Source organism: Rhinolophus sinicus, linkage group LG03, assembly GCF_036562045.2.
Source record: "Rhinolophus sinicus isolate RSC01 linkage group LG03, ASM3656204v1, whole genome shotgun sequence".
Lineage (NCBI taxonomy): Eukaryota > Metazoa > Chordata > Mammalia > Chiroptera > Rhinolophidae > Rhinolophus > Rhinolophus sinicus.
In genome coordinates this window covers 103,872-119,541 of record NC_133753.1, presented here as the reverse complement: position 1 = coordinate 119,541, position 15,670 = coordinate 103,872, and the positions used below count along the sequence as shown (strand labels likewise).

The following is a 15,670-nucleotide window of genomic DNA, read 5'->3' as shown; positions in this document are numbered from 1 at the left end:
CTATCCTGGGGTAAAAGCCTCTCTGTCTGTGACACTAAAAGACAAGTTGTCTCTTAAAACACAACAGCAGGGCAGGCAAAGGGTAAGAGTTACGGACGCCTGCATTCCAAAGAGGTGAAATGGAGGGGTCAGGTAATGAAAAAGTCTGTGCACAGGAGGGTACACAGCACTAGGGCTCCAAGCGTCCCACACTGATGCTGGATAAAGGGGAGGGGACACAGTCTGTCTGCAGGGGCTTTGGGACAAAGGCGCACGCGCACCACCAGGGGGCGCTCGGGACGCGCTCAATTCACGTCCCGGGAGGAGTTGGCTGAGGGCTGCTGTCCTGTCAGGGTTTGGTCTCCGTGCTCCTTAAACCTCCTCCTGACATTCACGCAGCAGAAACTGTTTTCTAAATGTTCTGGAAACACAGAAGTGTCCTCCCTTTTTTATGTATTAGGACATTATTGACTATATTCCCCATGCTGCTCTACACATCTGGTGTGAATATTTTTCAAATTATGGCTGACATTCAATATTATATTAGTATCAGGTGAGCAACGTAGTGGTTACACATTATATAATTTATGGAGGTTAGACATTTATATACTTTATGAAGGGAACCCCCAATAAGCGACTACCCATCTGACACTACACAGTCGTCACAATCCTGCTGACTGTATCCCCCGTACTGTACTTTCCTATTTAGAATATGCTGTCGTCATGGTGACGTGCACAGTTCCCAAGGGCCAGGCACTGCGATGACTTCCTCTCCTATAATCATGTAACAGCCATGAGTGTGGGACAGCAGGGACTTCTATGTCATAGATGAATAATCAACCTTAAATAACAGCAATCCTCCTGATGTTGGGTGTTCCTAATTGACTTCACCAATTATTCTATTGTATTAACTTGTTGAAGCTCTTTCATGACAGTCTAGGCAGAGAGACTGTGGAAATGGCCCTTGTGGTCACTGAAAACCCACAGCCTCTCCATCAGCTCCATGACTCTCTCTCTAACTTCTCAGGATCTCCAAGTCCCAGGGATAGAAAAGCATCCTGTCAACACGTCCGTCTTCTTGGTCTCCTTGAAGGTCAGGAAGCCAGAGGTACCCAGGGGCGAGGGCACCACCACCACGTGTACACCGAGTGCACTCTCACAGGATGTGCAGCCCGGGGCCCTTTCCCAGGGGCACATGTGTCCCCAGACCCCATGGTCATCTCCCAGGAAGAAGAGCACATCCACCCCTCACTGCTGTCCAGCTGCCCGTATAGCTCAGCATGTGCAGCTCAGGAGGCAAACACTGAGGTGTCCTCCTCCTCAGTGTCCTGGTGGAGACCCAGGGGGCTGTTTCCACAGGGCAGTGACGTGGTGTGGGGATGCTGCAGGCTGGTGAGGAGATTCCATGCATTTCTACAGAATTGACATGACTTTGAAATACAGTTAGGGATCTAATTTATAATATAGACAGATTGGGGATCCTGGTGGATTGTGAGTCCGTATGTTTCAGCAAGGATAATTTAGGGGTTATTTTACTTTTCTGCTTCGAGGAACATGCATGTGGACATTTCACTAGATACAATGTGGCTGACAATACACATTTACATCTTCCCACTGCTATGTTTACACAGCAGTAGATTTAGTTATTCACTCAATTATATATTGAGATGGCACTTGTCCGTATGTCATCAAAACTGAGCAGTTCCAAATAAACCCACATGACTGCACTAAGAGTTAAACATGTTTGTTCCCCACTGTGAAGTCACAGCCCCACACTACTGAAAGGATACCTTGTCCCTGCTGTGGTGGCTCTTTCCCTGCCTGCTAGTCTCCTGCACGAGAAGCCCCCTGAGCTGGGCATCACCACAAGTCCCTCAGGTGGGACACTGGGAATGACCCAGTGAGAGGACAATGGGTGGGGCTGTTCCTACTCATGCTCCTGCTTCCAGGTCCAATAAAATGCCTATCGATTCAGGTAAGACCTGCATCCTCCTGATCTGGGCCATTTACTATGGTCAAATATGCATCATTGAAGCTACTACAAGAAAATAAATGGACAATTGGTGAGGAAAGACAGACAGACAGACAGACAGTAACATGCAAAATGTCACACTTATGAAAATACAGCTGCATGAACCCAGATTCTCCACATTCTTAGGTAAATACTACCATGCAGAAAATCGCACATGTTCCCATTACAGGAAAGAGGTTCTGTGACCTCACCTGGCATGTCCATCCCTGCCCCGGAGTGGGATGAGGGAGCAGTGTGGTCCATGGGGAGGGTACAGGGGCTCCCTCTCAGCTGATATGTGCTCTTGGACACATCACTCGGCTCCTCTGGGCTGCCGTGTGTAGCTTCACCTCTGCAACATGAAGGTGGATTGATACCTCGGTCACTTGTTCTGGGTGCTCACATACAAATGAATGAGGTAATGGGTGCTGAGCACTCACTCCAGCACCGTCACGTGTAATAAATCATGTTTTCCTGAACTCTCACGTGGCCACCAACTAACCAGGACTCTCATGCCTGCATGAGGCCCTGCCTTGTGTAGGTGTCCAACCCCAAGCTCCCTATATGGAAGGAGGGCATGCAAATAGGGGCCCCTCTGCTGATGAAAACCAGCCCAGCCCTGACCCTGCAGCTGTGGGACAGGAGCCCCAGCCCCGGGATCCCCAGGTGTCCCCATTCCGTGATCAGGACTGAGCACAGACGACACACCATGGAGTTTGGGCTCAGCTGGGTTTTCCTTGTCGCTGTTTTAAGAGGTAATTTATGGAGAACAGGAGACTCTGAGTATGTGAGAGAATATGAGTGAGAGAAACAGTGGATGTGTGACAGTTCCTGACCAGGATGTCTCTGTGTTTGCAGGTGTCCAGTGTGAGGTGCAGCTGGTGGAGTCTGGGGTAGGCTTGTTGCAGCCTGGAAGGTCTCTGCGACTCTCCTGTGCAGCCTCTGGATTTACCTTCAGTAGCAATGACATGAACTGGGTCTGCCAGGCTCCAGGGAAGGGGCTGGAGTGGGTCTCATACATTAGTGATAGTGGTGGCAGCATATACTACGCCAACTCCATGAAGGGCCGATTCACCATCTCCAGAGACAATGCCAAGAACACGCTGTATCTGCAAATGACCAGCCTGAGAGCCGAGGACACGGCCGTGTATTACTGTGCGAGACACAGTGAGGGGAAGTCAGTGTGAGCCCAGACAAGGGAGCTAGGTGCAGGGGGCGCTCAGGACACACCCAGCACAGGGACCAGCCCCAGGAGCAGGTGGAGACCTAAGGGACAGAAACATGTGTTTCCCCTGAAATTTCTCAGCTGCCCCAGGGACAAGTCTTGAATCACCTTTCTGACTCTAATGTCTTCTATTCTAGCAGCCAACACAGTAGAAACAGTGTTTATAGTGACATGTCACCAGTTCCTGGGAACCTTTACTTCACCAAATTCCCGAGCATCCTAGTTTTTTCACAGAGAGCCCATGCTGAACGCAATCATCTCCCCTGTGGTTGGGAAACATTTCCCACAAGTATAGACCCCAGCACAGCCCAGGCCCCTGTGTGCTGAGCTCAGGCTCTCTGCCCCCCACATGCCCACAATGTCCCCACAAGGCACGTCCTTCCCACAGGCACACATGGCCCCACAGGATCAGCCTCCAGGACTGTTTACCCAGGATCCTCCGTCCTCCCTACATTTCAACATTAACCTACTGTCTTCATATTTCAGATGGAAGTTGAAACCCACCCCAACAACACCTTCTGTCACCTGCTGTCCTAATTCTCCTCAATCTGTCCCAGACCCTGAGCTCCATGGGGCTGGAGCTCTGCTCACACTCCCAGCTCTGCCCACAGTACCCGTCACAGAAGGAGGTGCAGTTAACACGTGGGCATTCACGTGTCTCCACATCATCTCCTAATTCATCTAACGTGTCTGTCCATTTGTGGACACCCCAGGACAGGTTACACTCACTGGGTCTGAGGGTGGCCCTGCTGAGGCCACATGTCATGGAAACATATGATTCATGGTGACACAGTCACTATTGCAGGACAGGCCTGTGTCAGGTGGGGGCACAGCTGGCTGCTGACCCGTGTGATTCTCTAACAATGCAGAAGCCTTATGACACAGGACATCTCGATGGAACCTCCTGTACAGGGCACCATGGAGGACACCCCATGGGTGGCTCTGGTGACACAAAGGACACAAGGACAGAGAACAGGGTGGATGTGCTGGTCACTCCATGTCTCAGTGAGCAGCCCATACGTAGCTCAGAGATTCGTGAGCTAAAGTTATAGGAAAGACATGACATAGGACTGAGACAGGCCCCCAAGTGGAAGTACGTTCAGGAGGAAGATTTAAAATACAGCAAAGGCTTATGTTGGATTGAGGTTTGCAAAACCAGTTGTTTCCTAGTAGGGACAGGACTATGGCCACATGTTTGAGATGGATAAGAGTGAAGTGAAAACATGTTTTGTGTGAAACTGAGCAGAGCAAAATTGGGTGATAAACACATTAGCCAAGCAACTTCTGGTTGTCACCTAAGAGGTAAAACTCCTGGCAAACAAGTTCTGCTTACCATCTAAGAGGTAAAAAAACTCCTGAAACAAGCTCTGTTACCACCTAAGAAGTAAACAAGTCCAAGGAAAAGAGGATGAAAGCAGAACTGCAGAGCAATGCTGTGAGTGGTCTGAGTGGGCGCTCAGCTAGGACCCTCCGTGAGGCTCTGAGCGAGACACTATCCGACAGAGTCCTCTGCGAGGTGCAAGCTGGGATACGCTGGGCCTCTCAAGCTCTTCCTGCAAGACCAGCTCCCCTCAGACTGTCGTGGGCCCAGTTGTCTCCCCAACCCGGGCCTTCTCCACCTCAATTGACTCTGGGAATGGGTCCCTTAGTTATTAAATTCTGTTCTATTCTGTATAACCTTCTGTGCTTAGCAGAGCATTGGCCTCTGGAGGGACATCGGCTCCCAAATGAAGCTGTGTTACTCACGCTATGTGAACCTGTGTGCCGGGACTTTGTTCCCCACTCACGTCACGAGTACCACACAGGGACGTGGGGCCCTGCCGAGGGGTTAATGTCCCCTTGGCTTTCAGAAAGAGACTGAAGTGTGGTGACTGCCTTACAGGCACTTGCAACATGGAGAGGAAGTTTAATGAAATATGTCTGAGAAGGTGATTCAGTACAGAAGCCACTTGAATGGAAGTAACATCTAAAACCACCGCAAGCAGCTAAAAAAGAGTTTTAAAAAATGGAGAGAGAGAGAGAGAGAGAGAGAGAGAGAGAGAGAGAGAGAGAGAGAGATCAATATGGCCTTACTCTGCCTGTTCGTGTTGGGCAGGAGGTGCCTGGAACCAGAAGTGCGGCCTAGGGAAGGGGACAGATCAGGAGAGTTCAGCTGGTGCGGCATCCGGGAAGGAGAGAATTTCAGGGAGAAGCAGGAACCAACCATGACGACCACTGCAGATGAGGACAAGTAGCTGCTGGAGATTCTGCCTCAGTGGGGTTTCAGTTGAGTGACAGGCGTGGACGATGGCTCACTCTGAATAAGAAAATATGTGGTGAGAGGATTTCCGGAAAAATGGCGGCATGAGGTGAGCCTCTGTAAAGCTCCCCTGGAATTTACAAAGAATCGAACAACAAAAACTCCACAAAGGACTCCCTGCACAGCAGACAGGCAAGACGAAGAGGCCCACTACCGACTGAAATCACCTACAGGTGGGAGACTCGCGCGAGTGGCAGAGGAGGGAAGGGAGAAGTGCAGAGACGGAGCCACGCGGGCGCAGGACGCAGACCCAGCTCAGTGCACCGAGCTCGCTGCTTCCCGGAACCACCACAGCTGCGGGAGATCGGACTGCTAGGGCTCCGCAGGGCTCCACAGGGCTGAGGGGACAGCATATAACACGGCTGAACCCAACGCTCACGGCAGAGACCTCGGAGAAAAGACTGAGGGAAAAAGGCTGAAAACGGTGGTTTAAGCCCTCACTGCCGAGCAGAGAACTGAAGCCTTAGGCACTGAGACTAGCTGCCCTCTCCCTCCCCTCCCAGAGCAGGCCCCGCCCCCACCTGCCCGGTGCTAGAAGCGAAACAGTAGCAGTGTCAGATCAAAACAACAGAAAATTTGCTGTTTTGAGAACTGTGGACCGCAGACACAGATTCACAGCCCAAGTAGTTCCTGCAAAGGTTAGGGAGCTGTGGAAGCAGGATCGGCTGTGGTAGTGGTCGCCGCCATTGCTCTGGGCCACTTCTCACAACTCACTCTGCCCCTGGCCCCAGCTGTCTGTGCGGATCCCTGCAGGAGTAAACAGAACTGCTGAAATATACGGGCTCTGAATCAGCAGCTGGAAGAGCTTTGGAACTTCAAAAGCTCTCCGCATACCCACCGGGACACTCCGCCCTGTGACCTAGACGAACTATTAACAGAGGAGAAGCCCGTCTCCCAGGGAATCCCCCCATTGTGTGAGAAGCTGGAATAGTGCAGAGAAAACATAGAACTACCATGTGGGAGAAGAAAATAAGTTGCAGTTGGAGAAATAATAAAACATTCTACCAACAAGTACTGGCAAACAAAAGAAAGACTTCTTTCTATCAACCTGTTGCAGAAGTCACTCCTGTAGATGTCTAGGAAGAGAAATAGTAAACCAGTAATCGCTATGAATAACCAAGGCAACAAGATAGCTCAGAAAGAAAATGAAAAATCTCCAGAGAAGGCACTTAAAGATACAGAAATATGTGACTTAAATGACAGAGAATTCAAGATTGCAGTTCTGAAAAAACTCAACGAGATACAAGAAAACACAGATAGGCAGTTAAATGAACTCAGAAACTCAATCAAAGAACAGCATGAGAATTTTACGAAAGAGATTGAAATTTTAAAAAAGAACCAAATAGAATTTCTGGAGATTAAGAACTCAATAGAAGAAATTAAGAATGAAATAACCAGCTTAGGTAGTAGAGTTGACCAGATGGAGGAAAGAATCAGTGACATCGAAGATAGAAACCTGGAAATGACACAGATAGAAGAAGAAAGAGAATTGTGACTTAAAAGAAATAAAAGAACTCTACAAGAACTTTCTGACTCCATCAGAAAGAGCAATATAAGAATAATGGGCATACCAGAAGGAGAAGAAAGAGAGAAGGGAACAGAGAATATATTCAAACAAATTGTCGATGAGAACTTCCCAAATTTGTGGACAGAACTGGACCCTCGAATCCAAGAAGCAAATAGAACACCTAGTTACCTCAATCCCAACAGGTCTTCTCCAAGGCACATTGTATTGAAGCTGTCTAAAATCAACGACAAAGAAAGAATCCTCAGGGCAGCCAGGGGAAAGAAGACGGTAACTTACAAAGGAAAGCCCATTAGATTATCATCAGATTTTTCAGCAGAAACTCTACAAGCCAGGAGGGAGTGGAACCAAATATTCAAACTATTGAAAGAGAGAAATCATGAGCCAAGAATAATATATCCAGCAAAGATATCCTTTAGATATGAAGGAGGAATAAAGACCTTCCAGACATACAGAAGCTGAGGGAATTTTCTAATACACGACCTGCACTACAAGAAATACTAAAGGAGGCTATTCGACCACCATCAACAGGGACAATTTGTGGCAACCAAAACTCAAAAAGGGGGAGAGTAAAGGCCTGAACCGGAATATGGGAATGGAGAAAGTAAGCATGCTGAAGAAAATGGAATACTCTAAATATCAAACTTTCTTTTACATAAACTTAAGGGTAACCACTCAAAATAAATCCAGAACTGAAATATATACTGAAATAAAAGAAGAAACAGAGGGAAACATCATAGAATACCACCACACAGAAATAATAGACAACAACAAAAAGGCAAAGAAACAATGGAGACACAGCCTTACCAGAAAACTAAAGATAGAATGACAGGAAATCCTCACATATCAATAATCACCCTAAATGTAAATGGACTGAACTCACCAATAAAAAGGCACAGAGTAGCAGATTGGATCAAAAAACTAAACCCAACCATATGCTGTCTCCAAGAGACACATCTCAGCTACAAGGACAAGCATAGACTCAAAGTGAAAGGGTGGAAATTGACACTCCAAGCAAATGGTACCCAGAGAAAATCAGGTGTAGCCATAATGATATCAGATGAAACAGACTTCAGTGTGAAAAGGTAACAAGAGACAAAGATGGACATTTCATAATGGTGAAGGGGACTGTACAACAAGAAGACATAACAGTCATCAATATTTATGCCCCCAATCAGGGAGCACCGAAATACACAAAGCAACTACTAACAGAACTAAAGGGAGAAATTGACCAAAACACAATTATACTAGGGGACTTAAATACATCATTGACAGCTATGGATAGATCATCCAAACAGAAAATAAATAACGAAATAGTAGCCCTAAATGACACATTAGATGAAATGGACATAATTGACATTTATAGAGCACTTCATCTTAAAACATCAGACTATGCATTCTTTTCTAGTGTACATGGAACATTCTCAGGGACAGACCATATATCGGGACATAAAATCAGTCTCAACAAATTTAAGAAGATTGAAATCATACCATGCATATTGTCTGATCACAAGGCTTTGAAATTGGATATCAACTGTAAAGAGAAGGCGGGAAAAACACAAATACATGGAGATTAAACAACATACTTTTAAAGAACGACTGGGTCAAAGAAGAAATTAGAGGAGAGATCAAAAGATACATAGAAACAAATGACAATGAAAATACATCCTACCAAAATTTTTGGGATGCAGCGAAAGCAGTTTTAAGAGGGAAATTTATCTCATTACAGGCCTATCTCAAGAAACAAGAAAACTCCCAAATAAATAACCTCATGTTACACCTTAAAGAACTAGAAAAAGAAGAACAAGTAAAACCCAAGGTCAGCAGAAGAAAGGAAATAACAAAATTAGAGCAGAACTAAATGAAATAGAGAACAAAAAGACAATAGAAAAATTAATGTGACAAAGAGCTGGTTCTTTGAAAGATTAACAAAATTGACAAACCCTTGGCTAGACTTACTAAGAAAAAGAGAGAAGACACTAATTAACAAAATCAGAAACGAAAAAGGGAAGTTATCACGGACACCACAGAAATACAAAGGATCATCCAAGAATACTATGAAGGACTATATGCCACCAAATTCAACAACCTAGAAGAAATGGACAAGTTCTTAGAAACATATAGCCTTCCAAGGCTGAACCATGAAGAACTGGAAAATCTAAACAGACCGATCACCAGTAACTAAATTGAATCAGTCATCCAAAACCTTCCCAAAAGCAAAAGTCCGGGACCAGATGGCTTCACTAGTGAATTCTACCAAACCTTCAAAGAGGATCTAATACCAATCCTGCTCAAACTCTTCCAAAAAATTGAAGAAGAGACAGTACTCCCTAACTCATTTTATGAGGCCAACATTACCCTGATACCAAAACCTGGTAAGGACAGCACAAAAAAAGAAAACTACAGACCAATATCTCTGATGAATACAGATGCAAAAATCCTAAATAAAATTCTAGCAAATCGAATACAACAATGCATTAAAAAGATTATTCATCACGACCAAGTGGGGTTCATCCCGGGCACAAGGATGGTTCAACATGCAAATCCATCAATGTGATACATCACATAAACAAAATAAAGGACAAAAATCATATGATTATATCAATTGATGCAGAAAAGCATTTGACAAGATACAACATCCATTTATGATTAAAACACTTAATAAAATAGGTATAGAAGGAAAATACCTTAACATAATAAAGGCCATATATGACAAGCCCTCTGCTAATCTCATAATTAATGGAGAAAACTGAAGCCCTTTGCTCTACGTTCAGGAACACGACAGGGCTGTCCCCTATCACCTCTGCTTTTCAACATAGTGTTAAGTCCTTGCCAGAGCAATCAGGCAAGAGAAAGAAATAAAAGGCATCCAAATTGGGAATGAAGAAGTTAAACTGTCACTCTTCACAGATGACATGATGCTATATATAGAAAACCCTAAAGACTCCACCAAAAGCTATTAGAAACAATCAATGAATACAGTAAAGTTGCCAGCTACAAAATCAACGTACAAAAGTCCATTGCTTTCCTATATACTAACAATGAAATCTCAGAAAAGAAATACAAATCAATTCCTTTTGCAATTGCAGCAAAAAGAATAAAATACCTAGGAATAAACTTAACCAAGGATGTGAAAGACCTATATGCTGAAAACTATAAGACATTTTTGAAAGAAATTGAAGAAGACACAAAGAAATGGAAAGACATTCCGTGCTCATGGATTGGAAGAATCAACATAGTTAAAATGGCCATATTACCCAAAGCAATATACAGATTCAATGCAATCCCCATCAAAATCCCAATGGCATATTTTAAAGAAATAGAACAAAAAATCATCAGATTTGTTTGGAACCACAAAGACCCCGAATAGCCAAAGCAATCTTAAGAAAAAAGAACTACAATGGAGGTATCACGCTTCCTGACTTTGGCATGTACTACAGGGCTACAATAATCAAAACAGCATGGTATTGGCAGAAAAACAGTCACATAGACCAATGGAATAGAATTGAGAACCCAGAAATAAAACCACATAAATATGGACAGATAATTTTTGACAAAGAAGCTAAAACTATACAATGGTGCAAAGACAGCCTCTTCAATAAATGGTGCTGGGAGAATTGGATAGCCACGTGCAAAAGAATGAAACTGGACTGCTATTTGTCACCATGTACCAAAGTTAATTCAAAATGGATCAAAGACTTAAGCATAAGACCTGACACAATAAACTGCATAGAAGAAAACATAGGTACTAAACTTATGGACCTTGGGTTCAAAGAGCATTTTATGAACTTGACTCCAAAGGCAATGGAAGTAAAAGCTAAAATAAACGAATGGGACTATATGAAACTTAAAAGCTTCTGCACAGCAAAAGAAACCATTGACAAAATAAAGAGGCCACCAACTGAATGGGAGAAGACTTTTTCAAACAGTGCCTCCGATAACGGTCTAATATCCAGTATATACAAGGAACTCATGCAACTCAACAACAAAAACAACAAACAACCCAATTGAAAAATGGGCAGAGGACCTGAAGAGACATTTCTCCAAAGAGGACATACAAATGGCAAATAGACATGAAAAATTCTCAACATCACTAATCATCAGAGAAATGCAAATAAAACCACAATGAGATATCACCTCACCCCAATCAGAATGGCTTTCATCAACAAGACAAATAGTAACAAGTGTTGGAGGCTGTGGAGAAAAAGGAACCCTCTTACACTGTTGGTGGGAATGCAGACTGGTGCAGCCATTATGGAAGGCAGTGTGGAGGTTCCTCAAAAAGTTATGAATAGGGCCGGCCCGGTGGCTCAGGCAGTTAGAGCTCCATGCTCCTAACTCCAAAGGCTGCTGGTTTGATTCCCACATGGGCCAGTGGGCTCTCAACCACAAGGTTGCCAGTTCAATTTCTCGAGTCCTACAAGGGATGGTGGGCTCTGCCCCCTGCAACTAAGATTATACACGGCACCTTAAGCTGAGCTGCCTTCCGAATGGCTCAGTTTTTGGTTGGAGTGCCGGCTCTCAACCACAAGGTTGCCAGTTCAATTCCTCGAGTCCTACAAGGGATGGTGGGCAGCACCCCCTGCAACTAAAATTGAACACAGCACCTTGAGCTGAGCTGGCGCTGAGCTCCCGGATGGCTCAGTTGGTTGGAGCGTGTCCTCTTAACCACAAGGTTGCCAGTTTGACTCTGCAAAGGATGGTGGGCTGTGCCCCCTGCAACTAGCAATGGCAACTGGATCTGGAGCTGAGCTGCACCCTCCACAACTAACACTGAAATGACAACAACTTGAAGCTGAACGGCATCCTCCACAACTAAGATTGAAAGGACAACAACTTGACTTGGAAAAAAGAAGTCCTGGAAGTACACACTGTTCCCCAATAAAGTCCTGTTCCCCTTCCAACCCCCAAAAAAACATACGAATAGAATTACCATATGACCCAGCTATCCCTCTCCTGGGTATCTACCCAAAAAATCTGAAAACATTTATACATAAAGACATGTGTGCTCCAATGTTCATTGCAGCTTTGTTTACGGTGGTCAAGACATGGAAACAAACAAAATATCTTTCAATAGATGAATGGATAAAGAAGTTGTGGTATATATACACAATGGAATACTATTTGGCAGTAAGAAAAGATGATATAGGAACATTTGTGACAACATGGATGGATTCTTGAAAGTGTAATGCTGAGCGAAATAAGTCAGACAGTAAAAGCAGAGAACCATATGATTTCACTGGTATGTGGTATATAAACCAAAAACAATAAAAGAACAAGACAAACAAATGAGAAACAGAAACTCACAGACACAGACAATAGTTTAGTGGTTACCAGAGGGTAAGGGGGGTGGGGGGTGGGGGGTGGGAGATGAGGGTCAGGGGGATCAAATATATGGTGATGGAAGGAGAACTGACTCTGGGTGGTGAACACACAATGGGATTTATAGATGATGTAATACAGAATTGTACACCTGAAATCTATGTAATTTTACTAACAGTTGTCACCCCAATAAATAAAAAATTTGAAAAGAAAAAGAAAAAAAAAGAATTGTATTGCAAGAAAAGTAATATATGATGCACATTATAAACTATTATAAGACAAATATCTTATAAAGCAGTGTATAGAAAATGGAAAGAATATTCACTGCTTAACGAGAAGTGAGACAAACCACAGTATAAATGTAATACAGAATTGTACACCTGAAATCTATGTAACTTTACTAACAATTGTCACCCCAATAAACTTTAATTTAAAAAATAAAATTAAATTAAATTAATGTAAGATAGAAAGTGGCAGAAAAAAAAAAAAGCCCAACATCTGTAATGAGGAGCCTCCAACCTGACTGTGCAGGGAGGCAGTTACTTAGGCAAAAATGAAGTCATATGAGCTCAAAACAATAGGGTGGGAAGGACTGTTTGTGTTTTTGGTATATTTACAAGAAAGCTGACATCAAAATTTTAATTTAGTTGAATTTTTATCTATGAACATTTGGGAACTGTGAATATCTTTAATGTGTTGGTTGTAATAATGTGTCTGCACATAATGCTAATCATTTTAATAATTATTACAAATACCCATAAGTATTGAACCTGGGTGATATACTCCACTGCTCCAGGATTTCTTCTATGCACAGAAAAGTAGGGCTTGTCTTTGACTTTTTTCAGTGTATCTTATAGACCATGGGCTCTTTCATCCCAGACTCAGAGGCTGTATGAATTCAAGAGAGAGACCCTACTGGGCCCCATAAGGACCAGGGGAGCCTGACTCAGTCCCTCCCCACTTATAGGAACAGGCTGCCCCACATGCAAATTTCTCCTCAGGCTCCAGGGTAAAACCCTCCTGGGGCTGTGAGCTCCCAGCTCTCTCCTCACACAGGCTGAGGTCTCTGGGGAAGGCAGAGCTGTGGTCTAGAAGAAGATGACACTGCTGGGTCTTCTCCTGTGCCTGGTGACAGCCCCCCAAGGTGAGGGTCTCAGGTGTCAGACACGGGTCTGTGGGATGGATGTGACTGCACGTGAGTGACAGACTGATTCTCCTTGTCCCCAGGTGTCCTGTCCCAGGTGCAGCTGCAGGAGTCGGGCCCAGGACTGGTGAAGCCCTCGCAGACCCTGTCCCTCACCTGCGCTGTCTCTGGATTCTCCATCACAACCAGTGGTTACTACTGGAGCTGGATCCGGCAGCCCCCGGGGAAGGGACTGGAGTGGATCGGGTACATTAGTTATGGTGGGAGCACTAACTACAGCCCGTCCCTCAAGAGCCGCACCTCTATCTCCAGAGACACATCCAAGAACCAGTTCTCCCTGCAGCTGAAATCTGTGACCACGGAGGACACGGCCGTGTATTACTGTGCGAGGGACACAGTGAGGGGAAGTCAGTGTGAGCCCAGACACAAACCTCCCTGCAGGGGTCAGGGGAGCTGGGCTGCAGGGGGCGCTCAGGACACCAGGGGGCGCTCAGGACACCAGGGGGCGCTCAGGGCCCATGAGAGGCTGTGCTCTGAACATCTGGGACACTTGTGACGTTTGATCTCAGGAAGGAGCCTGAGGGCAGGTGGTACAGGGAAGGAGGGGAGAAGTATAGGGAGTGGTCTGTCACCAGGTAGAGTCTCCTTACTTTAAATAACAACATCTAGCCCCTGGAGTCCCTGCCCTGCATCTATTCTAAACAATGGCAGGTGTATTAATACTTCGAACACAGTAGACATTTACATATTTCACACACAAATATGTACGTCTATGTATTTTTTGCTTCATCTCTGAAATTGGGTCTGTAGTGTGAACAGGAATCTCATACAACTGACACTGTGCAGGAGACTCTCAGTATGTAGGGCCCTCTCTAAATCCCAAGGCAAAATAACAGTAATAATAACAATAGTAGTAAGAAGAAGTATAAATTCTAAGTGTTTAACCGTTTACTATTAAGAAGGGTTAACACATGGCAAAAAAAAAAAAAAATTAGTCTGAATTGGAATTTAGGACGCCTACATGGTTTTCTGACAAAACCTGAAAACATATATATTCCTCCTCACGCAGCAGTTTTCAGGAATGCTGGTTCCCAGGCCAAGTCCCCAACCTGACGCAGAGCCTGGTGTCCTCAGGTGGAAAGAGAGTGAGGAGAGGAGAGCCTGGCATGTCCATGGGTGAAGCAGCTGGTGCCTCACTTGATTTTCTCCATGTTATGTGGCCATCGAGGACCAGGTCCATGGACCCCTAAGAGACACTTAATAATGACTCTGTTTATAGAAGTTTATTACTGTCATACACACACACACACACACACACACACACACACACGAGCAGCCTCACCTGAGTCAGCTGACAACAGTGCTGCCTCCTCCTCCTCCAACTTCTCAGGTGCCTCCCCTCCTGCAGACATGGGTTCTCCAAGGGACGCCCACTGCAGGTGCCATGAGTGGGCAATAGTGTGATTGGACCTCGTATCTGACAATCTGTGGGACAAGATTGGCCCATCTCATGGGTCACCTGCACGGGTCCCAGGGGATGTGAGGAAAAGCAGATATAGGGCATATGTTCCTTCCAAGTCTATGCATGTGTCACATTTCCTGGGGTTCTATTTAAAAGAGAGTCACACACCCAGGTCTATATTCCCAGTGGTGGGTGGCCCATGAACCAAGCACAGAGAAAAAAGACACTCTTGGGTTCATTATTGCTCAAATTGTGCACTATGTGTGTGTGTGTAATTTATTGATTAGCAGAGGTAGAGTGGGCTGTGAGACAATGTGGGATCCTTAAATGTCACCTTCATCCAGAAGATCCTAAATGAGATAAAAGGTCCCCAAAGCCCAGAGAGCTACTGGATGCAGGGGATTGTGAATTGTGTCAATGCATCTGGAAGCCTCAGGGAAGGCGGTCCCTTGTGGTTTCATAACCTGCTGTGTCATTAGGGTTTAGTGAAACCAGTTGATTAGTTCCGTATATGATGTCAAAAGCTTATGGTGTCCCTGAGGGAGAATTGTGAGGTCAGGCACAGACATTTAACACTGGACTAGAGACATTAGAGGTCATACCCTGTGAGCTCTCACAGGACCCTCCCCTGCAGGGCACAGGCTGGGCTGCAGGGGGCGCTCAGGTCCCACCAGCAGGGGCTGCAGCCCCAGGAGCAGGTGGG

At 45.1% G+C, this 15,670-nt stretch overlaps 1 gene segment (V, D, J or C); it reads left to right on the top strand.

The window, feature by feature from the left end:
- The first annotated feature begins 13,361 nt into the window (after positions 1 to 13,361).
- Positions 13,362 to 15,670, top strand: part of LOC141570471 (immunoglobulin heavy variable 4-61-like) — an 8,130-nt gene continuing 5,821 nt past the window's right edge. The window contains 2 exon segments of the V gene segment in view: positions 13,362 to 13,505; positions 13,589 to 13,912. Of these exon segments, the coding sequence occupies positions 13,460 to 13,505; positions 13,589 to 13,912 (370 nt within the window).